Genomic DNA, 23,191 nt, shown 5'->3' with positions numbered 1-23,191 from the left:
TTTGACACCACTGACCATTCCATCTTATTGCACAGATTGGAACACCTAATTGGCATTAAAGGCACTGCATTAAGCTGGTTTCAGTCTTATTTATCATATCAATCTCAATTTCCCTTGGGATCAATAAAGTATCTATCTATCTGTCTATTTCTTCATGTTAATGATACATTGTCCATACACAAAAAAGTCAGTCACGGAGTTCCCCAAGGTTCTGTCAGTGGGCCAATACTATTCACCCTTTATATGCTCCCCATCTTTGATAATCTTAGAAAATACTCCATACATTTTCATTGTTAATGATGCAGATGCAGATGACACACAGCTGTACTTATCAATGAAACCAGATGAAACAAATCAGCTAGTCAAACTTCAGGCATGTCTTAAAGACATAAAAACCTGAATGACTTGCAATTTCCTACTTCTAAATTCAGACAAAACTGAAGTTATTGTTCTGGGCCCTAGAAACAAATTATCTAATGATACAGCAACACTAGATGACTTAGCCTTGGTCTCAAGCTCCACTATAGGGGATCTATATCCTTTTTTTTTTTTATCCTTTAACTCACACATAGTGAATATTTAAAAGACTGCATTCTTTCACCTCCGCAACATCGCAAAGATTAGACACAATCTGAGTCAGAAAGATGCAGAAAAATTAGTCCACGCATTTATTATTATTATTTATTATCGCTTCTCGGCCTTTTGGCTAAGATAAAGTGTAGTATTTGTTCTCATCAGTTTAATATCTGATACGTCCTCAATAATGGGACAGCATATTAAATGGATTTATAGCACTGGGAGCTGAAAAAGGGGCTTGCTCCGTTCGCTCCACGCATCGACCCGGTGTTGCAGCACTGCCGGGAACGGTGCACCTGGATTTTTTTGGGGGGCAGCCGTTGCCTAGAGGTTGTGATTGGAGGGTCGCCGGTTCGATTCCCCCACCAGATGGGCAGGAAAAATTTAGGTGTGGTGGAGTGATTAATGCGGAAAAATTGCTCCCCCACTCCATTAGCCGGCTGATGTGCCCTTGAGCAAGGCACTTAACCCCCCAATATGCTCCCCGGGCGCTTGATGCTGCCCACTGCTCCTGTGTGTGTTTCACTGCATGTAATTTGCCGGGTGTTGCATGTGTGTGTTCAACTAAGGATGGGTCAAATGTAGAAGACGAATTCAGTGTGTGTATGTAAAAATATATATACTGTCAATAAAGTTATTCTTCTTCTTCTTCTTCTATTACTTCCAGACTGGATTATTGTAACTCCCTTTTATTGGGTTGCCCCGATAAGTCTCTAAAGACTCTCCAGCTAATCCAGAATGCTGCAGCACGACTACTGACAAGAACCAGCATGAGAGATCATATTTCTCCTGTACTGGCTTCTCTACATTGGCTACCTGTAAAATTCAGGATAGATTTTAAAATTCTCCTCCTCACTTATAAAGCCCTGAACGGTCAGGCACCATCCTATCTTAAAGAGTTAATAGTACCCTATTATCCCACCAGAGCTTTGCGTTCCCAAAATGCAGGACTACTTGTGGTTCCTCGAGTCCTCAAAAGTAGATTGATGCTAGCATAAAATTCCTGTCTCTCTGAATGACAGACAGCTGAAAATCCAGTTTCTACATCCCTTTTCAACAGTGCCAACCTCAAAAGTTGCTCGTTGAAGTTATTCTGATTACAGCATTTTTCCCCAGTGTAAAATTGGGAATTGGAAACTGTGAACCTCCCAGCGTGGAAATCAGTGGATTAAGTATGGCAACATGAGGTAAGGGTTTAATTCATTTACTCAGGTGATTATCAACTTCAATATCAGTCCAGTGGATTACAAAGTGAGAGATCACTGCTGGTTGTAGTTCGAAGTCAGTCACTTTTTGTGTTCCCGCATCTCATTTACATCAGTTTGTCGATCACTTTAGAAACCAAGAGCACAAGGAGATTCAGACCTGAAGTCTTCTCCTCAGTACACCACCTGAGGGATTAAAAGAGCTCTTGCACTGGAGAGAAACCATAAAACAGTAAACACTGCAGGAAGAGCTTCACAGATTAATTTTCATGCCAACAACTCCAACACATCCACAATGAAAACGAACCCCCCAGAGTCAACTCTGTTCCAAAAGGTTCCTCACACAGTCCGATCTGACGAGACACCAGCTTACCCACACAGGAGAGAAACGTTTTGTGGTTAGAGTTTCAATCATTATTCCTCATACACCATCCACTCTGGAGGGCCAACCTACCTGTGCCGCTTCTGCCACAAAAGCTTCACTTCATCAACCAAACATGCTGACCATGACTGTGTCCACACTGGAGGGAAGCCCTTCATCTGTGACCAGTGTGGGAACAGATGTAGACACGCCATGACCTGTGTGCTGCACAAGTGCATTCTCAGTGGAGGGAAACCGCACCAGTGCCAGTATTGTGGTAAAACTGTCATGGTTTGAGATTTATGGTTAGTTAGTTTCCTGTTTCATTTTGTAGTTTCCATCCCCTTGTGGCTGGCGTAGCTTTTTCTTTCCTGTCTTTGTTTTCTCTCCTTTTTGATTGTTGCCCTGCCTTGATTGTGTCTGGTCAACCTTGTCTTTATATATCTGTGCTCTTCTTGCATGTTTTGTCAGTTTGTTTGTGTTGTTTGTGTTTGTGTTGTTGTGTGATCATGATTTCTGGAAAAGAACCAAGTGATTTGGTACTAATTGCTGAAACAATTAGTCAACTAAATGACTAGGCAGCCAAAAAAACCTGTCAACAGTTATTTTAATAGTAATTTCTTGAGTTAACGGTGCAACATTTGTTGTTTTACACTTGTTTAAAATTAATATGTTGAGCTCATCATCCGTTTTTAAAGGATATCAGTCCTCTCACAAATCCTTTTGTTGGTGTAGTTTCTGTGTTAAAGTCGCTTCATGTAATTGTGTTCATATACTTCTGACAACATCACATCATCAGCTGCTTTGTCTCCTTTGTGATTTGGTATTTTTGTCTGTATGCCATTATGTGTAATTAACTGAAATATTTGCAGATTAATTTTCTGTTATTGAACTAGTTGATAAATTGACTAATCGCTTTGGCTCTAGCACAGTAATTCCATTTTTCAGAACAAAAAGCTGAACACAATATGACGGTATAATGTCAAGTTCTGAGTTTGTTTTGGATTTATTTGTGATTTTCATGAAATAAGGACTGTTTTAATTCATTCCTGTGACCATACATGTTAATCTTCAACATATTATCGATAGATTCTTGTCTGTAGACATAATTTTTGCATGTTCAGCTGCCCTGCTGTGCTCCGACTTCAGTCATACAATTATGTTTAACTGTCTTTAATTCCTGTAAAAGAAATACCAACCGCAAGAATTTAGAGTTTTGACAGGAAACTTGAGACCTGTCATGTGTCTCTGACAGGACTAGAAGTGTGTCTGCGGTCAGTGTCTTCCTGATTATTCCCATCACATTCCCATGGATTAAAAGCAGAAAAAAATGGACATTCTGAAAGAACATGTAACCCTTTTTACCACCGGCTCGTGTCTTAAAACCCACCTTACACTTATTGAATATCAAGTGGTAAAAGGGACATTTCAAATAAGTGATAACACACACAACTCAATGATCTCTCACACGGAATCTCACGGTTTGAAAATGTACTATAGAAAAATAAAATCAAAAATCAGAAACCCGGGTGAGGATAATGGTTGTTGATAAGTGTTTAGAACTCAACTGCCCACCTGTTGGTGCACTTTTAACTGGAGTTCTCGTTGGCGCGCTTAGTCGGAGCTCATTAAGGGGACGTTTGGCTAACCGCACCTCTGTGTGACGATGCTATCACCAGGACCAGGACCATGACCCGGACCCGGCCGCAGCAGCGCTCCGCGTCAAACTCCTCCGTCCACCTGGGCAGTAGCGTAGCGTCCTCCGCCGCCGACCCGTTGGCGACCCGGCGAAGTTTCTCCCGTGGATGGCGGTGGCGTCTCTTCCCACTCACCGTCCGTGCCGCTAGCTTAGCTTCGCGCCATTCGCTCTCCGCTCCTCTCTCTCCTCTCTCTCCTCTGTCGGTCTCCCCGGAAGTACCGAAAAAAATAAAAACAAAAAAAACCAAACAAACTCAAAGGTCATGAACATTCACATCGTAATTTTCTTTTAACTCCTTAAAACCTTTAGAAACCCATGAAATAATATTTTTAAAGTCACACTTTTTAAACAGAAATTCTTTAAATACATTTTAATATTATTTATGTAAATTTTAGCTTCATCATAACCACTGTCGTTTTAACTTATCCCCAGCAGAAAAAAAATAAATACAACATTTATTTATCAGAGTATCTTGAGATTGTACTTACTTCCCAGCACTGATGTTAACCATTTAGCCAGTGCGGTTTTAAACATCGGGTTTTCATAGCTCATATGTGTGCGGTGTTGGCAGGACTGTTGCTATGGCAGTAAGAGAGACGCCGATGCAGTCCTCTTCAGCTCCAGCAGGGGGCAGCCTCTCTGCAGAGGCTGGACGAGAAGGACAAAGTCTCGTGAAACGTGAAGTAAAGGTGATGGCAGACTTCATGTTATACTGTTTACTCAGTATATCCCAAATATTTATGATCCGGCACTGAATATTAACTAATTATTACCAAGGAGCAACATACACATGCACAATGAAATCATTAGTTTGTGATTATTTTATTATTTTCCTGTTAATGTAAATAACAGAGTCCATGTGTGCTGGGGGAGGCGGAAACATGAAGCTGCTGCATTCAGACGGGGAGAGTGGAGAGAGGTTACCATGGTGATCACAGGGTTAACAAGGAGGGCTGTAACCACACACACACACTCACACACACTCACACACACACACACTGACTCTCACACACACACACACACACTCACACACACACTCACAGTGTCGATCATCACAGGAAAAGAAAACTAAATCACAGGTTTGACTCCTCACATACGTGTTGTGTGTCTATAAACTGAGGAATCTGTTTCACTTGCAGCAAAGCACCAATTAGTGTGTGTGTGTGTGTGTGTGTGTGTGTGTGTGTGTGCCCTAAAGCAGATGTTCAACACACAAATCACCAGATTGCTTCCTTCTTCTTCCTTCCTTTCTCTCTCTCTCTCTCTCTTCCTGCAGGTGATGCTGCAGAGGTCGGAGGTCAAAGGTGGAGCATCCCACCTGACTGATCAGCAGTGGTGGAAAGTAACTACGTACATACATTCAAGTACTGAACAAGTTTGGGGTACTTGTACTGTAATCTTGCGTGTCAACATCCATACTGTGCTGAATTACAGCATGTGAAGGAAATCAGACCAAATACTTGACATCATCTGAACGTGTTTGTGCTGCACAGGAGTCATGTGACCATCCGACAGACGACCTGACCAATGTGAGCTCACACTGACTGCTAGAAAGGTTTTGTTTTGTCTCTGGAGCAAAAGCAACTCCATATGACATCATGTGAAGTCCTTTACAACAGATGTTGCGGCAGCTGGCCGCGCTCTGCCTGCTGGTGGACGTACTTCACCGACTGAAGCGCCAGGTGGCAGGCAGAAGTACGGCAACTGGGATGCATCAGTGTGACAAAATGCTGCTGAGGGAGAGTCTGAGCTGGGATACAGGAAACACACACACACACGCACACACACACACACACACGCACACACACGCACACACACGCACACACACCCCTGGTGTTCAGATATTCGGCCTTTAAATTTAAGAAGCTGCTTGAACACAAAGTGGAACACAAAGGAAACTGAGCCTGAAACTCCTGTTTGATATCATTTTAGTTGGTGAAAACAGCAGCATGGTCCTTTAAATCACATCATAGTCTCCAGCTGTTAAAATGTCCCGTATGACGACTGTGTCCTCATGTGGCAGTGATGTCATCGACACGCCCCGCGTCTCAGTGTGACGTCGTCGACGGCTACGTGTCCTCGCCGTCCCGTCCTCCGCTCGGCCTTCAGCAGCACCTGCACACAAACACTTTCATTTCCTGTGGACCACAAACGTCACCTGCCTGGACCCGGCCGCGTCGCGTCTCACCTTGTCCACAGAATGTGTCGTCAAGGTAACCTGCGTGTGTCTCCACCCGTGTCCACCTGTCCTGCTCCAGAGGGCGGGACTGTACCTGCAACAACCGACCGGCAACATCACTTCACAATCCACGGAAATGACTTCATTTCAAGTTAGAGAACACAAATGTGACACGTTGTGAGTCGCTGTGGACTTCCTGTGATGCTTTAATCAATATGGCTGACTCATGTGAGACTGGGAACAATCGGTGCATTGTCACAAAGTCCTGGATCTGTTACTGATTTCAGATCAGTGTAGCGCTGCTGATGTCCCCCACACAAAAGTTCTGTTCATTGTAAGGATCTGCAGGATTCATGCGGGTCAGGATCTGGGTCTGGAGGAATCGTGTCTGTAACTGCTCTGCTACCTTTGGTGTCCTCCTCTTCTCCTGACAAACAGCTGCAGCACGGCCACATGATGCCCCGTCAGCCAATGGGAGAAGGAGAAACACAAGTCGCCGTGGCTCCATGGCGGGACTATTTGGACGGCCAGTCGAGCACCGCGGATGCTCGTCTGTCCCGCCTTCAGCTCCGGGACAAACAGGTACCGTCCACCTGAGGGGCAGAGCTCTGTCAGTCTGTCAGTGACATTATGAGTGCTACACGTACTGTTGCTGCTCAGCTACACCTCAGGGGTGGATGTTGTACTTTTACTGCATCAGTCTACCTGCTTCTCCTGCTGTTCAGGTGAAAGCCTGTGCGATGTGACCTGAGTGATCTTAATGCTTCAGCACACCAAGACATTTTGGACAATGCTATGCTTCCAACTTTGTGGCAACAGTTTGTTGAAGGCCCTTTTCTATTCCAGCATGACTGTGCCCCAGTGCACAAAGCAAAGCTCCATAAAGACATGGTTGGATGAGTTTGGTGTGGAAGAACTTGACTGGCCCACACAGAGCCCTGACCTCAACCCCATCCAACACCTTTGGGATGAACTGGAACGGAGATTGTGAGCCAGGCCTTTTGGTCCGACATCAGTGTGTGACCTCACAAATGCTCTACTGCATGAATGGGCACAAATTCCCACAGAAACACTCCAACATGTTGTGGAAAGCCTTCACAGAAGAGTGGAAGCTGTTAGAGCTGCAAAGCTGAACGTGTGTTTACAATGAGACGTCATTAAAGTCCCTGTTGGTGTGATGGGCGGCTGTCCCAATACTTCTGTCCATGTAGTGTGTGTTTTCATTTGTCATGAATCCACTGGTCACATTAAAGTTTTTACCTGCAGGGTTGTGAGCAGCCTCCCAGTGCAGATCTCCTTCTCTGTCCGACATCCAGTCACACAGTCCCTGTTCGAAGGTACAGCGAAGCACACCGACCTCTGCAACACACACACACACACACACACACACACACACGCACACACACACACGCACACACACATTCACACACACACACGCACACACACACAGGGGTGTGACAGTGTTTCCAGAATTAGTGGGTGAGCCAAACCAGTGAGGAGGTTTTGTTCAAGAACCTCCTCCAGTCAGCTGCAAGGGGACAAAGTCCTACGGGAGCCCAGAGTGGACAAAATACTGCATTTACTTTAGAGTAACAAATACGATAGAACCAAATAAAAACCTACAGGAAGAATTTCACACAAAGCAGACTTTCAGGAGGACAACATTCTGCTTGAGCTGCTTAAAAATGTTAAAACCCCATCCGTTCCTTAAGCCAGAGGAGCATGTTGTCATACATCAACAGGCCCGCGTCATAAGACAGGCCCCAGATCAGCACTGGACCCGCGTCATAAGACAGGCCCCAGATCAGCACTGGACCCGCTTCATAAGACAGGCCCCAGATCAGCGCTGGTTCAGTGCTGGTTCAGTGCAAGAGCATGTTTGCATGAAACTGGAATTAAGCTCAGACCACTTTGTGCCAGGGACCAAGTCTTGTCAGGTAAGTCCAGACCCTCAGCTCCGTGAAGACAAACTCACCGGGATCGTCTCTGGCGTCCTCAGCTGTGGTTCCCGGCTCAACGTCGAACTCCCACACCTGGTTGTGACTGGGATGTCGTGGGACTGCAACACACACGTCAAATCGTGAGAAACTTTTAAAAGAACCAACCACTGTGCACGTCTCCTCTCTGTGTGTGTCTGTGTGTGTGTGTGTGTGTGTGTCCTCACTGTGCACGTCTCCTCTCTGTGTGTGTGTGTGTGTGTGTGTGTGTGTGTGTGTGTGTGTGTGTCCTCACTGTGCACGTCTCCTCTCTGTCTGTGCGTCACCTCCTTGTTGATCCTGTTGTTCACTGTGGTTGTCACCGCAGTAGTCGTAGTAGCAGCAGCAGTAGCAGCAGCAGTAGCAGTAGCAGTAGCAGTAGCAGTAGCAGTAGCAGTAGTAGTAGTAGCAGTAGTCGTAGTCAGAGTGGTGGTAGTAGTTGGAGTAACAGCAGTTGTTGAAGTAGGTGTTTTGAGTTCACCTGTAGTAGCCAGAGGGGTAGAAGTAGTCACAGTCACAGTCGTGGAAGCAGTAGGTGTTGTAATAGTCGTAGTAGTAGTTGGTATTGTGCTTGAAGTAGTCATAGCAGTAGTAGTAGTAGTAGTAGTAGTAGTAGTAGGTCTCGATGTGGTTGTGTGGGTAGTGACAGCTGTAGATGCAGCTGGGGTGGTTGGTGTTCTTGTTGTGGTTGTCTGAGATGCAGTTGAAGCTGTGGAGAGGGTGGAGGAGGTGGAGGTGGAGGTGATGGTGGGGGTGGAGGAGGTGGAGGTGATGGTGGGGGTGGGGGTGGGGGTTCTTGTAGCTGTGGCAGGTGTTTTCCTTGTGCTCCTCGGTGTGTGTGGCTCCACAGCGACTCTCAGGACATCTGGAAGAAGACGGACAGGAAACCTGAACACACACACCTGCTGAAGCTTCCTGCTGACATGAAGGTGTGCTTACCTGCACAGCTGCCACCTTTACACCTGCACTTCGGAGAGGCTGCATTCAGGGAACAGAACGGCCGAGAGTCCTTATCTGCTGACACAGAGACTCACACTTTTATTATCCCACCAACACAAAACTCCTTTCTCTGCTGTGAGTGTGTGTGTGTGAGTGTGTGTGTGAGTGTGTGTGTGTGAGTGTGTGTGTGAGTGTGTGTGTGTGAGTGTGTGTGTGAGTGTGTGTGTGAGTGTGTGTGTGAGTGTGTGTGAGTGTGTGTGTGAGTGTGTGTGAGTGTGTGTGTGTGTGAGTGTGTGTGTGTGAGTGTGTGTGTGAGTGTGTGTGAGTGTGTGTGTGAGTGTGTGTGAGTGTGTGTGTGTGTGTGTGAGTGTGAGTGTGTGTGAGTGTGTGAGTGCGTGTGTGTGAGTGTGATTGTGTGTGAGTGTGTGTGTGTGTGAGTGTGTGTGTGAGTGTGTGTGTGAGTGTGATTGTGTGTGAGTGCGTGTGTGTGTGTGAGTGTGTGTGAGTGTGTGTGAGTGTGTGTGTGAGTGTGTGTGTGAGTGTGTGTGTGGGGCTCATGGAGCATCACCGATGCAGGTGTACCGTCCGTTGATGTAGGTGAGTTTGAAGCCCAGGTGACATTTACACACGAAGCTCCCGAACGTGTTCACGCACTTCCTGCGGTGAGGACACACGCCGCCACTCGACACACACTCATTGATGTCTGCAGAGAGCGAGGCAGTGAGACAGAGAGAGAGACAGACAGTGAGACAGAGAGACAGACAGACAGTGAGACAGAGAGACAGACAGACAGTGAGACAGAGAGAGAGACAGACAGACAGTGAGACAGAGAGAGAGACAGGTGGAGGATAAGCTGCATGTCAGCCAACATGTGGTCACCCGGCAGCTCAGAAAAGCAGACCCACCGACACAGTTGCGTCTGTCGGGGCCCAGACGTAACCCTGGCGACGGACAGGTGCATCGTACCGCCCCCTTGATGACCTCACAGCCATACTGACAGTTGGCATGGTAACAGGTGCGAGCATCTGTGAGCACAAACACACACATCAGAGAAAAACACCAAACATAAAACCAGTTTGTCCATCTGTGTGTGTGTGCGTGTGTGTGTGTGTGTGTGTGTGTGTGTGTGAGTGTGTGTGTGTGTGTGTGTGTGTGGACTCACTCCTGCAGCTGCCGTCTGGCTGTGTTGTGTATCCGTCCAGGCAGTAACACTTGTAGCTGCCCAGTGTGTTCATGCAGCGATGCTTACAAGGCCGAGGCTTCATCCCACACTCGTTCAGGTCTGACACACACACACACACACACACACACACACACACACATTAAACTGATGTGTGTGAGACACGTTTGTTTGTTTTCACGCCGCTTGTCAATTTGTGGGATTAACCTTTGACTTTCAGCCCTGTTAGTCGTCAAGAGCAGCACGAGTGTGTGTGTGTGTGTGTGTGTGTGCGTGTGTGTGTGTTTGTGAAGTGTTATATTACAGAGAGTGTGTGTGTTTTTCTCTTAAAGTCGTGACTCTTAAAGTTGCAAGCTTAAAGAGTTTAAAGCCAGATGTTGTTTTATCGTCAGGATATGAGTCATAATGTAGCCTCTAATCACAGCGTGTGCGTGTGTGTGTGTGCCTGTGTGTGTGCGTGTGTGAGGGTGTGTGTGCCTGTGTGTGTGCGTGTGTGAGGGCGTGTGTGTGTGTGTGTGTGTGTGTGGGGGGGGGGGGGGGCGTGTGTGAGGGTGTGTGTGTGTGGGGAGGGTCTTCAGGTAAAACACGCCTTTGCAGGTCAAGCAAGCATGACAGGAATGTGTCTGAGGCATGATGGGAAATCAAATCTGTGTGAAACCTCTTCACACACACACACACACGGTTACCTTGGTTACAGGCCTTGCCGGTGTATCCTGGGTGACATTTGCATCTGTCTGCTCCAACACACTCTCCATGTTTACAGCCCTGCTGACAGTGAGCTGCACACACACACAGACACACACACACACACACAGACACAGACACACACACACAGACACACACACACACACACACAGACACAGACACACACACACACACACACACACGGTTTAATCTACATGTTCACCTGAGAGGCTGCAGATCAGATTCAGAACTGATCCAGAATCTGACAGTGAACGTATTGATTGATCACTGATTGGGCAGTTTTGGTGAGTGTGCGTCCACGCTGCACCGTAAAGCTTCTGTGTGTGTGTGTTCTCACGTTCACAGCGTCCCCACTCCGTCTGACTCCAGCCCCAGCAACACTCCACGCTGTTGCCATAGCGACAGAGGCCCTGGGACACCGCGGCTCGGTCCGCCCAGCTGCAGCACAAACACGTTCAGTTTACCAGGCAGCCAATCAGAACGCTTCATGGAAAGACTCACTTCAGTCGACTTACAGACAATCAAATCACAACAGATTTAACTTTAACTTAGCATACACTGAGAGGGTGTGTGTGAGTGTGTGTGTGTGTGAGTGTGTGTGTGTGTGTGTGCAGCTCACTGTTAGCAGGGCTGTAAACATGGAGAGTGTGTTGGAGCAGACAGTGTGTGAGTGTGTGTGTGTGAGTGTGTGTGTGTTGTCAGCATGTTGTGCTGCCTGTCTGAACATGAATGTGATCCAGAGGAGGGCAGTGAGCTCATCTTTCTTCCCTCTGCATACTTTCTCTCTTTCTGTCAGTCTTTCCGTCTTTCTTTCCGTCTGTCTGTCTGCCTGTCTTTCTGTCTGTCTGTCTTTCCGTCCGTCTTTCTTTCCGTCTTTCAGTCTTTCTGTCTGTGTTTCTGTCTTTCTGTCTGTCTGTCTTTCCATCTGTCTGTCTGTCTGTCTGTCTTTCTGTCTGTCTTTTCGTCTGTCTTTCTGTCTGTCTGTCTTTTCCGTCTTTCCGTCTGTCTTTCCATCTGTCTGTCTGTCTGTCTTTTCTGTCTGTCTGTCTTTTCGTCTGTCTTTCTGTCTGTCTGTCTTTCCGTCTGTCTTTCCATCTGTCTGTCTGTCTGTCTGACTTTCTGTCTGTCTGTCTTTTCCATCTTTCTGTCTGTCTTTGTCTGTCTGTCTGTCTGTCTGTCTTTTCCGTCTTTCCGTCTGTCTTTCCATCTGTCTGTCTGTCTGTCTGTCTGTCTTTTCGTCTGTCTTTCTGTCTGTCTGTCTTTTCCGTCTTTCCGTCTGTCTTTCCATCTGTCTGTCTGTCTGTCTGTCTGTCTTTCTGTCGCAGTCTGGATTTTCTGTCAGTTTAGTTTTTCTTTGTTCTGGGTTCTGAACGTTTGGTTCCTTCATCTCGTTGGGTTGTGATCTTCTCAACCTGCTGAGCTCATGCTGCTGCTTGTGGACGAACTCCAACCTGCTGCTTTAATTTGCTCTTCATATTGTGCCGCTTTAGTGCCTTTGAGCCACGACCGCCGGAGCTGAATGAGTGCAGGGCGATCACGATCAGTTCAGAAGGAGAACAGACAAAATGTGAAAACATAAAATGCATCAAACAAGTGACCCGGTCCAGGACCCTTTACGGACCCCGTTCAGGTCTCACGGAGCGTCCAGAGGCCAAGACTCGTTTAGAAAGGAGCCGACAAAAGTTACGAAGTGACAATAAAACCCACCACACAATGTGAACAGAAGCAACAGAGACCCTGACCTGTCCCCGTCCAGGTGCTGGCAGAGCAGCAGAACCGCAACGACCCGGCTCAGCATGTTCCGGCTCAGTCCACTTCACCTTTACCTCCCCCGGTCCGGTCCGACCCGGGACAAAAGCAAACTAATGTCCACTCGTCCCGACACTTTGAAAGCGCATCTCGGCGAGGCGGAAAGAACAAAACGTCCAAATGCCGCTGAAAGAAGAGGGTCCAGCACGATCTGAGTCCGCTTTGAATCCTGCCCCTCACGGACGGACTCGGTACACGGCGGGGTCCGCGGTTAAATGTTCCGTTACGTTCTCCTCTCTCCGCCAGGCGCGCGCACGTACGGACGTCCAGGTTAGCCTCGCGCTCTCTGTGGGCGTCGCGTGCCGGCAGAACCCGAGCACAGTGGGAGGGAGGGGGAGTCTGTGGCCAGCTGGAGCTCACTCGGCAGGAAGTGAACCTGCACGTCACTGTGACACACCTGAGCACAGGTGAGGTGCTGGAAGAAGCACTCACGTCGTTCAGTAAAAGTAGATTTGGTCCAGGAGCCCGCAGGTGCGACCAGAAACACGTTCTCAGTTTGGTCCATGAAACATCAGAAAGGCCTGTTCCTTTAAAGAGCCCAGTGCGCAGGATCTGTTGGCAGAGACGGACTATCACACATTTCCTTTGGTGTGTCACCATCTGAAATGTTTTCATCCGTCTTTAGAAGGTGCGGTGTTCAGCCGGTTGCTGCTTTTTATTTGTTATTCTTTGCTTTTGTTTAGTGCAAGCAGACAACTGAGGGATATTCAGCTGGACTCGCTCTGGTGGTTTCGGGTGGTCCTGAGAAAAGACTTGATGAATGTGTGGATGCGTCGGTCCTCCTGCCTGAGCTCGGTTTGCGGTGCAGTAATAGAAGTGACCAGCAGGGGGCAGTCGGGATGTTACACTGTGAGTTCAGGTTCCAGCAGCTTGGTTTCTCCTTCCACTCTTGACCAGCCACCCACTTCACTGCTCCTGCTCACCACTGAGTCTGGATTCAACAGCTCGGAGGCTGCACATGTCCACGGACTCCTGTCTGCCTGTCTGTCTGTCTGACCGCCTGTGTGTCTTTCTGAGCGTCTGTCTGACTGCCTGTCTGACCGCCTGTCTGTCTTTCTGAGCGTCTGTCTGCCTGTCTGTCTGACTGCCTGTCTGTCTGACCGTGTGTCCAACCCTCAAGGTGGCAACATGAAGAAAAGGCAAAGATTTTCTTTTGTGCTTTTGGTAAGACAAATCCAGCATCTACTTCATCCAGAGGTGTTTATTGATTACCGTGGGATTTATTAGTTTGATTTCTGCCATTGAACAGTTAATTATTGTTGAGCTTTTAAGAAAACAAGGCAGCTGTGTTGTTGCTGATGTCCGTCCTGCTGCCTGATGTGCGCTGTAGAAGGTAAACGTGAGGTGATGTCTGCCTCTGATTTCTTTTGTGGATCAAAGCTCCGGCAGCTCGTGGAGAAGCTGCTCAGCAGTCGCAGCTGCGGTTGGTGCGCGTTTTAAAGCTCGTGTGTAACAGGAAGCGGCTTTCAACAACACTGACAGCTTTTAAAGTCTGCGTTTTGAACCCGGCTGTTTGTTCTGTGCTGAAGAATTGCTCCTTTAACAGGAAACATGATTTCACACACTTTGGCTGTGCGAAGCGGTTTTATCCTCTGCTGATCCACGTCAGGTGCTCATCGTGTGTGTGTGTGTGTGTGAAAAACCACAGCAGCCCAGATGTTTCTGTGTGTGTTGTGTCGCTTCCAGGTGTGTGTTTGCTGCGTCGGCCCGACGAGTTGCTGGCACGACCTGGACAACAGCGAGTACGACTGCTGGCCTCTGGACAAACCCGACGAGTACAACATGATCGACTGTGGGGGTGAGGAACGCAGCGATGTTACCAGAACGTGTTTGAAGCTTCTCGGTCCAGCACTCAGACTGTCAAACCGCTCCGGCTTTCGGTGTGGAGTCAGAACTTTTCCAGACTCGGATGAGAAGATCACAGATGTGGTGACTGAGTCTCAGAAAGACGCCAGCTGTCGGCGCTTCACACTTTGAGACGCATTTCGGCATCACAGACGTGTTGAACAACACAAAGGACACTTAAAATGTTTGATTGCTTCTTGTTTTTGTTTGAATGGTTTTCCCGGCTGCTCGCCGAATTAAAACTTGTCAGAGGGATGAAACTCTGACTGTTGGTCTGATTGGCAGGTTTGGTCTCTGGGTGCTCACCTCTCTCTCTCTCTCTCTTACTCGCCCAGGTCTGGAGATGGCCTGGGTGGTCCGTCCTCCAGAGACGGTGAAGACCGGTGAGGTGTTCAGCGTCACATACTCAGTGACGGCTGGTGACTCTTTCTACCTCTGGGCTGTCCAGAACCGCATCTTCACACTGAGGTAAATGCACTTTGTGCTGGTTCACAACTGGCTGAACTGGACTTAAGTCAGACCGGCTGACTTACAAATCTTTACGCGGGTTTACGACCGGACCCGCTACACTGGGACCCACACTGGATGTGACCCGACCTGGTGTGTGTTTATGTTTAGTTCCATAGTGGACGCTCAAGCAGCTCGGAGGTTTTGTGAACAGCATGAGTGTCCGGTGAACTGGAAAGACGCTGATGGAGAAAACTGCTGCATCCACCACGCTAACATCCACTCCTGCCCGCTGGGATACATGGTACACCCGCTGTCGTCTGCTTCACTCTTTGAACCAAAATTTAAAATCTGTGAAGTCTTGCTTGCTTGTTTTAATGTACTAGTAAGAGGCAAAAGTCCAAAATCCAGATGCTAATGTGGAGGGACAACCAGGCCTCCAGCCAGTACTGAAGTACAGTCATGGACTAAATGTTATTTGACAATATTCTTTATGCATTAGACCACTAAATGTGAAATAAAACCAACTTTTAGACATCAGAGAGCATCTGTGGCCCCTGGATTCCTGACGACGGAAAAATCTTCACACACACCATCTCTACCTCCGGAAAGATGACCCAGACCAACTGGACTGCCAAGGTAACACACTCACATGTCCAGCCAGTGCGGAAAGGACAGGATCAGGATCAGGATAGGACAGGATCACTGATGGTTCCTCGGCGGGTTTTACAGCCTCTCGTAAGCTCTCACACAATCAGACTTGCTTTTGAAACTGCTGTTGTCGCCCCCTGCTGGACGTCAGAAAGAGTGCAGATTTAAGGCAGACCTGGAAGCTTCATCCATATTTTAAACAGTCAAAGGTTCAAGCAAAAGGACTGAAGGTAAGAAACCTCAGCAGGGGGAACCCAAACGATCCGCCTCCTCGTCCGACTGGACGTCACTGCTGCACTGATCTTTCCTCACCGAGCGTTTGATACCTGATATCAGTTAACTTCTTTGGGAAATGCAGACACACGACTGTACTGAATATCACTCATGTTAACTGTAGGCTTCCAAGTTCTGTCAGGCTAACACAGCAGGCACAGAATCAATCACCAAAACACAGAAGTCCAGCTTTTGTAGGGACAAACTCAAACCCTAATTCGGTTGCTCAGGTGTCAGGTTTCAGACTGAAGCCACTGCTCTGTCTCACAGGTGGTTCTGGTCCATGCAGGCTTGACGTCTCTCATCGCTCACATTCGAGTCGGTCGCATGCAAGTCGCTCTTGAGGCTAAGACCACCGTGCAGCCTGCTGTAGGTAGGTCATGTTGTGCATCGTGAATCTCTGCTTCCCAGCAGATGTCCAGGAGGTCCATGGAGGTCGGGGACAGTTAGCGTCTGTTCCAGTAGTGTCTTTGCTCCAAACGTGGTGTTGACATCAGTGAACACATGAACAACCAGCTGCTTAATCCTCCCGACTCACTTCCTCAGTCTGCGGCGATGGCGTTTGTGAGGAGGCGGAGCTTTGTTCCACCTGTCCAGCCGACTGTGGTGAATGCCCTCTGAGCCCGACCACCAAGCTGGCCATCGGGCTGCCGCTCAGCCTGCTCTGCCTCTGCTTCACACTGACTGCTGTGGTGAGAACTCAGCAACACATATGCTAACAAAAGCAGAAAGCTCAGTAAGGTGGCGGCGATGAAGACTGATCGATCCATCTGATCGATCCATCTGTCTCGTGCAGTGGCTGAGGTACCAGAAACAGAAGCTGCTGTGGGACGAGAGCTGGATCATCGACTTCACCGCAATAAAACAAGGTGAGCTAATTCAGATCAGACTGGACCGCTCTGGGGCTGGTCTTTACTGGTCACAGGAGTTCTGGTCTGAACCTGATGGTCTGAACCGGAGCCTCTGTGGGTCTCGTTGTCTCTGTAGATCAGGAGGCTCGTATGACCATGGGCAGCATCATGAGCGTCCCTGCGGGGAACAGCGACAGTAACACCAGCTGTGTGACTGCTCTCAGCTCCTACACAGGACAACCAGGGGCCCGCAAAACGCTGTTCACCTGCACAGGGATTTAGTAAGGCCGCCTCTCTGACCACCTGTCTCTGAAACACAGGCAGCACGCCACACAAAGAAGTCCGCGATTTGTTCCGTTTGAACACACTTAAAAGATGCAGAAATGTAGTATCGCTTCAAGATTCAAGAGTCTTTATTGTCATTATGCGAGCATAACGAAATGTTGTGAAGATTCTCGGCTTAAAGGCGCACGTATAAATAGCACCAAAAACGTTTCCAAGCATCGCGTTCAGTCTCACCAGACTGTTCGTTCACACTTTGAACAGATCTGCAGACACATGATGGATGGAGAGACAACAGGCTCGACAACGTTGTGCATTAAAAATGATTTTCTTCTCCAGTGACGGCAGGACCGTGGCCATCAAGAGGACTCAGACAAAGACTTTCTCCTTGTCCAAAACCATCAGACAGGAAGTCAAACAAGTCAGGTAACGCACTCGTCATCCGCCTCGTCTGAGTGACCCTCACTGGTCAGATCTGGCGTCCTGACTCTGTTCCTCTGCCGGCAGGGAGCTCGATCACCCCAACTTGTGCAAGTTCATTGGCGGGTGTGTTGAAGTGCCGAATGTTGCCATAGTGACAGAGTACTGCCCAAAGGGAAGCCTTAACGACGTCCTCCTTAACGAGGAGATCCCGCTCAACTGGGGCTTCAGGTAAACACACAGACGCGCACTCACTTTGGACAGCATGTGCAATGAAGTGAAACAGGTCAGGTTATTAAATGATCCTTGGGTTTATGTGCTGTTCCAGGTTCTCCTTTGCTGCCGACATCGCCAGAGGGATGTCGTACCTCCACCAGCACAGGATCTGCCACGGCCGACTCAAGTCTCTGAACTGTGTCTTGGACGACCGCTGGGTCTGCAAAATAACAGGTAACGCCGGCGTGCCTCGAAGCTGATTGGTCAGCTTCGTTTTGACTGACATGTGGTCTGTCCGGTCAGATTACGGCCTGAGGACGTACCGCAGGGATGACGGGGTGGAGCCTCTCTCCACCTACCAGCAGAGGCTCTTGGAGGTGTACATGCCGCCCGAGTTTCACAACTCCAACATGGAGCCGACGCTGGCCGGAGACGTTTTCAGGTATCGAACGCACCTGATCTACACGCTGATCCACGACACGCTGTGGGATTCCTGCACATTCACACACAGTCCCGTTGGTAACCTCTGAGTGTTTCCACAGTTACTCCATCATTCTGCTGGAGATCGCCACCCGCAGCGACCCCGTTCCGGTAAGTCTCGATCTGATTGGCCGACTGTCCTGTCACCCCTCTGTGATGGTCCGGTTGAGCCGCGGTGAGTTCATGTTCTGTGTGTGTGTGCTGCTTCTTGCAGGCAGAGGAGTCCAACCTGGAGAGCTCCTGGTGTCCACCGCTGCCGGAGCTGATCTCCAGCAAAGCCGACAACACCTGTCCCTGTCCTGCCGACTACGTAGAGGTGTGCACACACGCCACGTCACGCACATGTCAGAGAGATTATCAGATGCTAGGGTGGGTGTGGTCACACACAAAAGGTCGCAGCTGAAAACAAAGTGACAGTTAATACACTTTTGTCCCACACGTCTCTCTGTAGCTGATCCGGCGTTGCCGTTCTCATAACCCCGCCCACCGACCCACCTTCGACCAAATCAAGAAGTTTGTTCACCGAATCAACCCGATCAAAGTCAGCCCGGTGGACATGATGATGAACCTGGTAACAAACTGACGGTTAACTGTGTGTTTTACTTTCAAATACTTTAACGCTGACTGCAATGTTTTCTCATCCAGCAAAAGCGTGAAGTGGATCAGAGTCGATCTGTTTATGTCCAACGTCTTTGTAATAATGAGTGGAGACCAAATTACTGACCTCCCTGTGATTAACAAAATGAACATCAGCTTGTATGACATTTCTGCTGTTCGTCATGGAAGCCATTCAGACCCTCGACATGCCGAGTGATTCCTGTGAGGCAGACAGGCAAAGCGTCACTCGGCTGCTATCAGGTGTTTCCTACAGGAACACTGAACACTTTGAGTCCAACCGTTTCAGATGGAGAAGTACAGCAAACACCTGGAGGTGCTGGTGGCCGAGCGGACCCAGGATCTGATGCACGAGAAGCAGAGGACTGACCGGCTGCTGTACAGTACGACACACGCACACAAACACACACACACAAACACACACGCACACAAACACACACGCACACAAACACATGCGCACAAACACACACGCACACACACACACACTCACAAACACACACGCACACACACACACACACACGCACACATGAATGACGCAGAAGACGCTTTTCTCTACATGACGCAGACAGCAGTCTTCAGTTTTAAAGGTCAAAATCCTGCCTTGCTCGGTCCACGTTTCATTTGGGTCAGGGTGACTTTCTGTGCATGTGTTGATGATCTGCGGGACTGAAAAGGACATAATTGATCTGAGGTCACTTCCTGGTAAAACCAACATGTCTGCGTGTCTGTGCTGCAGGTATGCTTCCTAAACAGGTGGCCGATGACCTGCGGCAGGGGAGACCGCTGCAGGCTCAGAGCTACGTCAGTGCCACCATCTTCTTCAGGTGGGAGGAAAGGGGACTGACTGACGGACTGAGACTGACACTGTCTGTGTCTGCACTGACGTGACACTCTGTGATGAGTGTGTCTGTGTGTGTGTGTGTGTGTGCAGTGATATCGTGGGCTTCACACAGCTGTCCAGCAGCAGCACTCCTTACCAGGTTGTGGACTTCCTCAACAAGCTCTACACGACCTTTGATGACATCATCGACAACTATGACGTCTACAAGGTGGAAACCATCGGAGACGCCTGTGAGCCACACACACACACACACACACACACACACACACACACACACACACCTCAGTTTCCACAGCTGAAGGCAGGACTTGACGTCGCTGACTGCTTCGCTGTGTGGCTGTGCAGACATGGTGGTGTCCGGGGTTCCCCGGGAGAACGGGATCCTCCACGCTTCAGAGATCGCCAGCATGGCTCTGGACTTGGTGGGCGTTTGTCGCACCTTCAGGATCCCCCACAAACCCAACATGCAGCTGCAGATACGAGCTGGGATACACTCAGGTACGCACTGCTTTCCACATGTTTTACAACACAACATCTGTCACTGAGCTGACTCTGATGCCTTCTGCGTCTGCAGGTCCAGTGGTCGCGGGGGTTGTGGGGACAAAGATGCCTCGTTACTGTCTGTTTGGAGACACGGTCAACACGGCGTCGAGGATGGAGTCCACCAGTCTGGGTAACGCATCACGAGTTGGCATCATGTCCAGTCATATCAGTTCTCAGAAACATTTCTGCTGCTATTGACGCCTTTCCAATCGGAGAATCTTAGGGACTATTTTTTATAGTGGAAGCATTTGTAAGAGTAGATATATGAACAATAATGTTTTGTTTAAAATGGTTCATTTCTGTTAGCTGACACACCCCATCAGGGCTCGACCGCCTCAATAAAAACAAACAATAAATACGACTTAGCTGTCAGGGTGAAAGTCCCTCCTTTAATTAACTTCGCCGTGTTTCCAGCCCTGAAGATCCAGTGCAGCTCCAGTGCTTTCTACCTGCTGGAGGAGATCGGCGGCTACGTGTTGGAGTGCAGAGGAACGCTGCAGGTCAAGGTGAGCAGGTCACTCCCTCCAGAGTTCACTTCAGATCTGCCAGACATGGAGGGCACTGGGAGCACTGGGGACACTGGGAGCACAGGGGGTACTGGGAGCACAGGGGGCACTGGGGACACTGGGAGCACAGGGGGCACTGGGGACACTGGGAGCACAGGGGGCACTGGGAGCACAGGGGACACTGGGGGCCCGCTGACGCTCACTGTGTGTCCGTCTCCAACAGGGTAAAGGTGATATGGTAACTTACTGGCTGGAGGGCAAGAAGACGTCTCAGGTCTCTAAGGACATCAGCCTCGATTCCAAGAAGGCCAAGCACGTTACCATGGGGACGGAGACAGAAGCAGAGACAGAGGGGGAGGCGTATGCGTCCCTGCCCGGCTTTCTGAGCGAGGACCTCCTCCTGAACCCAGCCTGATGGTTTTGATTGGCTGGCAGTTAGCGTGAGAGGTTTTCATGACGTGTTCTCTGTGACGTGTGCGTGTCGTACTGTGGCTCCCCCTGCCTTCGTGTGTTTACTGGACGTGGGCTTGTATTAGAGACCAGCTGTGGCGTGCTGATACATTCAGACGTTAGCAGCTTCAGCGACCTGCTGGGCTTTGACGGCTAACGACTGGGACTCGGCGAACTGCTCCAGCGCTCAGTGTGATGTTGTCGTGCTTACTGTGCTCAGTGCTGACCTGTAGAACGCTAACTGTTCTGACTGTTTTGTTCTCGTTTGACATCTTCGCCTGATTGACAGGACATTTTAGACTCTGATTGTCATGATAATAAACCAGGAGGATTCTGGATTGCTCTGTTGTTTCTGGGATTATTTCATGCAGTTTGTAAGGATAATTTGATTCTCTTGAGAATTTATTGGCTTTAGACAAAGAAAAAGTGAGGAGACAGGAAGTGAAATTTCTCCCTCTGAATCCATCATGTGGGGAAGTCAACTGTGCAGAAAACAGAACTTAAAGGTGAAACGAACGACCAAAACTGGGCCAAATCCTCTTCGGTTCTTCGGTTTGATCGTCCTGGACGCTCTTACAATTCAAACTGTGGTTTGGGTTCATTAACATCTCTGCTGGCATGGATGCGTCGCATGAATATTCATGTCACATTGTTGAGCAGATGGACGACTTGAAGAGACGGCGATGAAGGGATTTGTTTGCCTGTTAGCAGCCAAGATGGCCGACATGACAACAGATGGAGCGAAGGAGAGGAGGAGGAGGAGGAGGAGGAGGAGGATTGGTGTGTCACCTCCTGACGGCACTCGAGTTGTGTTTTGAGGGAACAAAACAGATTCCTGATGTTGTTTCCTGCTGCAGCCACTCGTGTTGCTTTGAGCTGGAGGATCATCAGCGCTGCATTTAGCGAAGCCGACTTCCACACGTCATGACGTCACGATGAAGTCACTCCTTCACCTGTTGAACATCAGATAGAGCTTAGGTTCAAAGCTGATCGACCTTTATGGACCAGTTCTGTCACAGGATGTTGTTCATAAAACACTCCGGTGACATGAAACCTGCACATTTGGTCGTCAGCAGGAGGAAAATCAGCTGTGGCTGCTTCAAGCTCCTGGAGATGTTTTCATACGTTTTGTTCCAGAATATTCAGCAGAGACAGTGTGTGTGTGTGTGTGTGTGGTGGGGGGGTCTGAATATGAGCACAGCTGCAAAAGGCAGCTCAGTTTCCCTTCCACAGTGCACACACACACACACACACACACACACACACACACGGCTCAGGTGGTGCATTGAAGTGCAGCATGATATAACAGAAATCTCCACCTCGTCTGTTTGAACTGGTTCAGGAGCTTCACTAACGACTCACTTCTACACGTCACCTTCATCACTCCGACCTCCGATGAGCAAACTGTTCTGTCCAGCGACAGATGTGACCTGTCAGTTTTAAAGTTACGGAGGATCTCCAGGACCGTGAACGCATCATTACAGACAGACATTGCAGTTTATGTCTTTGTGTGAATCAGAGACACTCCAGAAACTGAAGGGCCCCGGGACCCAAAACACAGCGAGGAGGGAGCTCTGGTTTTTAATTACAGATGAGACAGAATGTGTGTGTGCGTGTGTGTGTGTTTGAAGTGTTTCTAATAGAATGAGTACTCACCTGAAGAGCCCCGCTCTCTCATTCACTGTTTAGCTCGCTCGCCCACCCATTCTGTTGAGGACATTTACATATCTAAGAACACACACACACATCAAACAGTCCGTTACAAAAACCACCGTGTGTGTGTGCGTTTCAGAGCCCTCAGTTACTGAATACATCAGAGAACACACACACACACACACACACAGCTGACGTGTGTTTCCATTCACGTCCACTGAATCTGCCTCGATGGCTCACAGCCTGTAAACAGACTTCAGCTCCTCACAGCACATGATGAAATGAGGCTTCTGGACGAGAAGATAAAAACTCACGGCTTTAATATCAAACATACAACCAAATAAACATCACAAGTTCCCACGGCTCAAAGTCACGTCTTCAAACTGCTTTTGGGTCCAAAACCTCTAAATGTTTTCTTTAATTCCAACGAAACCAGCAAGTATTTACATCCGAGCAGCTGAGAGTCGAGAGCTGCTTCCTTCAGAGGTT

General features: G+C 48.7%; 3 protein-coding genes and 1 non-coding gene across 10 annotated transcripts in view; 2 read left to right on the top strand and 2 right to left on the bottom strand.

The window, feature by feature from the left end:
* LOC124054914 (cysteinyl leukotriene receptor 2-like) overlaps nucleotides 1-4,483 on the bottom strand; it is a 31,109-nt gene extending 26,626 nt beyond the window's left edge. Inside the window, exons 1-2 of one of the 2 annotated variants that reach the window (XM_046381447.1) lie at nucleotides 4,330-4,483; nucleotides 3,718-4,046 (exon numbers count right to left, since the gene is read on the bottom strand). The gene's annotated coding sequence lies outside the window, so the exon portion shown is untranslated. The remainder of the gene's footprint in view (nucleotides 1-3,717; nucleotides 4,047-4,329) is intronic. The other variant, XM_046381448.1, reaches the window with a different exon arrangement.
* Nucleotides 687-877, top strand: LOC124055102. Its single transcript, XR_006842563.1, has one exon. It is a non-coding gene; the product is annotated as a U2 spliceosomal RNA (small nuclear RNA).
* A 1,269-nt stretch (nucleotides 4,484-5,752) lies between the features above and the next one.
* On the bottom strand, nucleotides 5,753-12,979 carry LOC124054688 (nephronectin-like). 3 transcript variants are annotated; one of them, XM_046380970.1, is made up of 13 exons: nucleotides 12,563-12,968; nucleotides 11,158-11,258; nucleotides 10,802-10,894; nucleotides 10,098-10,217; nucleotides 9,841-9,960; nucleotides 9,504-9,638; nucleotides 8,936-9,010; nucleotides 8,253-8,861; nucleotides 7,996-8,079; nucleotides 7,281-7,379; nucleotides 6,427-6,613; nucleotides 6,030-6,114; nucleotides 5,753-5,956 (listed from the first exon to the last, which is right to left on the bottom strand). In XM_046380970.1, the coding sequence occupies exons 1-13, from the start codon at nucleotides 12,616-12,618 to the stop codon at nucleotides 5,870-5,872; spliced, it is 1,851 nt and encodes a 616-aa protein (XP_046236926.1). In that variant the 5' UTR covers nucleotides 12,619-12,968; the 3' UTR covers nucleotides 5,753-5,869. The 3 variants fall into 3 exon arrangements, with proteins under 3 accessions (XP_046236926.1, XP_046236927.1, XP_046236928.1); XM_046380971.1 differs by lacking the exon at nucleotides 6,427-6,613 and having other exon boundaries at nucleotides 12,563-12,979; XM_046380972.1 differs by lacking the exon at nucleotides 8,253-8,861 and having other exon boundaries at nucleotides 12,563-12,961.
* Nucleotides 12,980-13,048: 69 nt separating this feature from the next.
* Nucleotides 13,049-21,385, top strand: LOC124054687 (atrial natriuretic peptide receptor 1-like). Of its 4 annotated transcripts, none has more exons than XM_046380967.1 (24): nucleotides 13,091-13,100; nucleotides 13,313-13,478; nucleotides 14,316-14,427; nucleotides 14,810-14,942; nucleotides 15,093-15,225; nucleotides 15,456-15,560; nucleotides 16,116-16,218; nucleotides 16,392-16,537; nucleotides 16,642-16,714; nucleotides 16,833-16,977; nucleotides 17,318-17,404; nucleotides 17,486-17,629; nucleotides 17,727-17,848; nucleotides 17,918-18,056; nucleotides 18,157-18,205; nucleotides 18,309-18,410; nucleotides 18,546-18,665; nucleotides 18,999-19,092; nucleotides 19,446-19,533; nucleotides 19,641-19,780; nucleotides 19,896-20,048; nucleotides 20,125-20,223; nucleotides 20,508-20,599; nucleotides 20,823-21,385. In XM_046380967.1, exons 2-24 carry the CDS (start codon nucleotides 13,386-13,388, stop codon nucleotides 21,012-21,014), a joined length of 2,664 nt encoding a protein of 887 aa, XP_046236923.1. In that variant the 5' UTR covers nucleotides 13,091-13,100; nucleotides 13,313-13,385; the 3' UTR covers nucleotides 21,015-21,385. The 4 variants fall into 4 exon arrangements, with proteins under 4 accessions (XP_046236925.1, XP_046236923.1, XP_046236922.1 ...); XM_046380968.1 differs by lacking the exon at nucleotides 13,091-13,100 and adding an exon at nucleotides 13,750-13,793 and having other exon boundaries at nucleotides 13,344-13,478; XM_046380969.1 differs by lacking the exon at nucleotides 13,313-13,478 and having other exon boundaries at nucleotides 13,049-13,257.
* The last annotated feature ends 1,806 nt before the right edge of the window (nucleotides 21,386-23,191 follow it).

This window comes from Scatophagus argus, chromosome 23, assembly GCF_020382885.2.
Source record: "Scatophagus argus isolate fScaArg1 chromosome 23, fScaArg1.pri, whole genome shotgun sequence".
In the NCBI taxonomy this organism is placed as follows: domain Eukaryota; kingdom Metazoa; phylum Chordata; class Actinopteri; family Scatophagidae; genus Scatophagus; species Scatophagus argus.
Note: the sequence above shows the minus strand (reverse complement) of the source record. Positions and strands in the feature narration are given on the sequence as shown.

Coding starts and splice junctions, on each gene's coding strand:
- LOC124054687 (XM_046380967.1), top strand. CDS start 13,386: ATGAATGTGTGGATGCGTCGGTCCTCCTGCCTGAGCTCGGTTTGCGGT. Junction 16,219..16,391: donor CACCGTGCAGCCTGCTGTAG/GTAGGTCATGTT, acceptor TCACTTCCTCAG/TCTGCGGCGATGGCGTTTGT. Junction 16,715..16,832: donor CTTCACCGCAATAAAACAAG/GTGAGCTAATTC, acceptor TTGTCTCTGTAG/ATCAGGAGGCTCGTATGACC.
- LOC124054688 (XM_046380970.1), bottom strand. CDS start 12,618: ATGCTGAGCCGGGTCGTTGCGGTTCTGCTGCTCTGCCAGCACCTGGAC. Junction 6,614..7,280: donor GGCTGCTCACAACCCTGCAG/GTAAAAACTTTA, acceptor TCTGCCCCTCAG/GTGGACGGTACCTGTTTGTC. Junction 6,115..6,426: donor AGAAGAGGAGGACACCAAAG/GTAGCAGAGCAG, acceptor CGGTTGTTGCAG/GTACAGTCCCGCCCTCTGGA.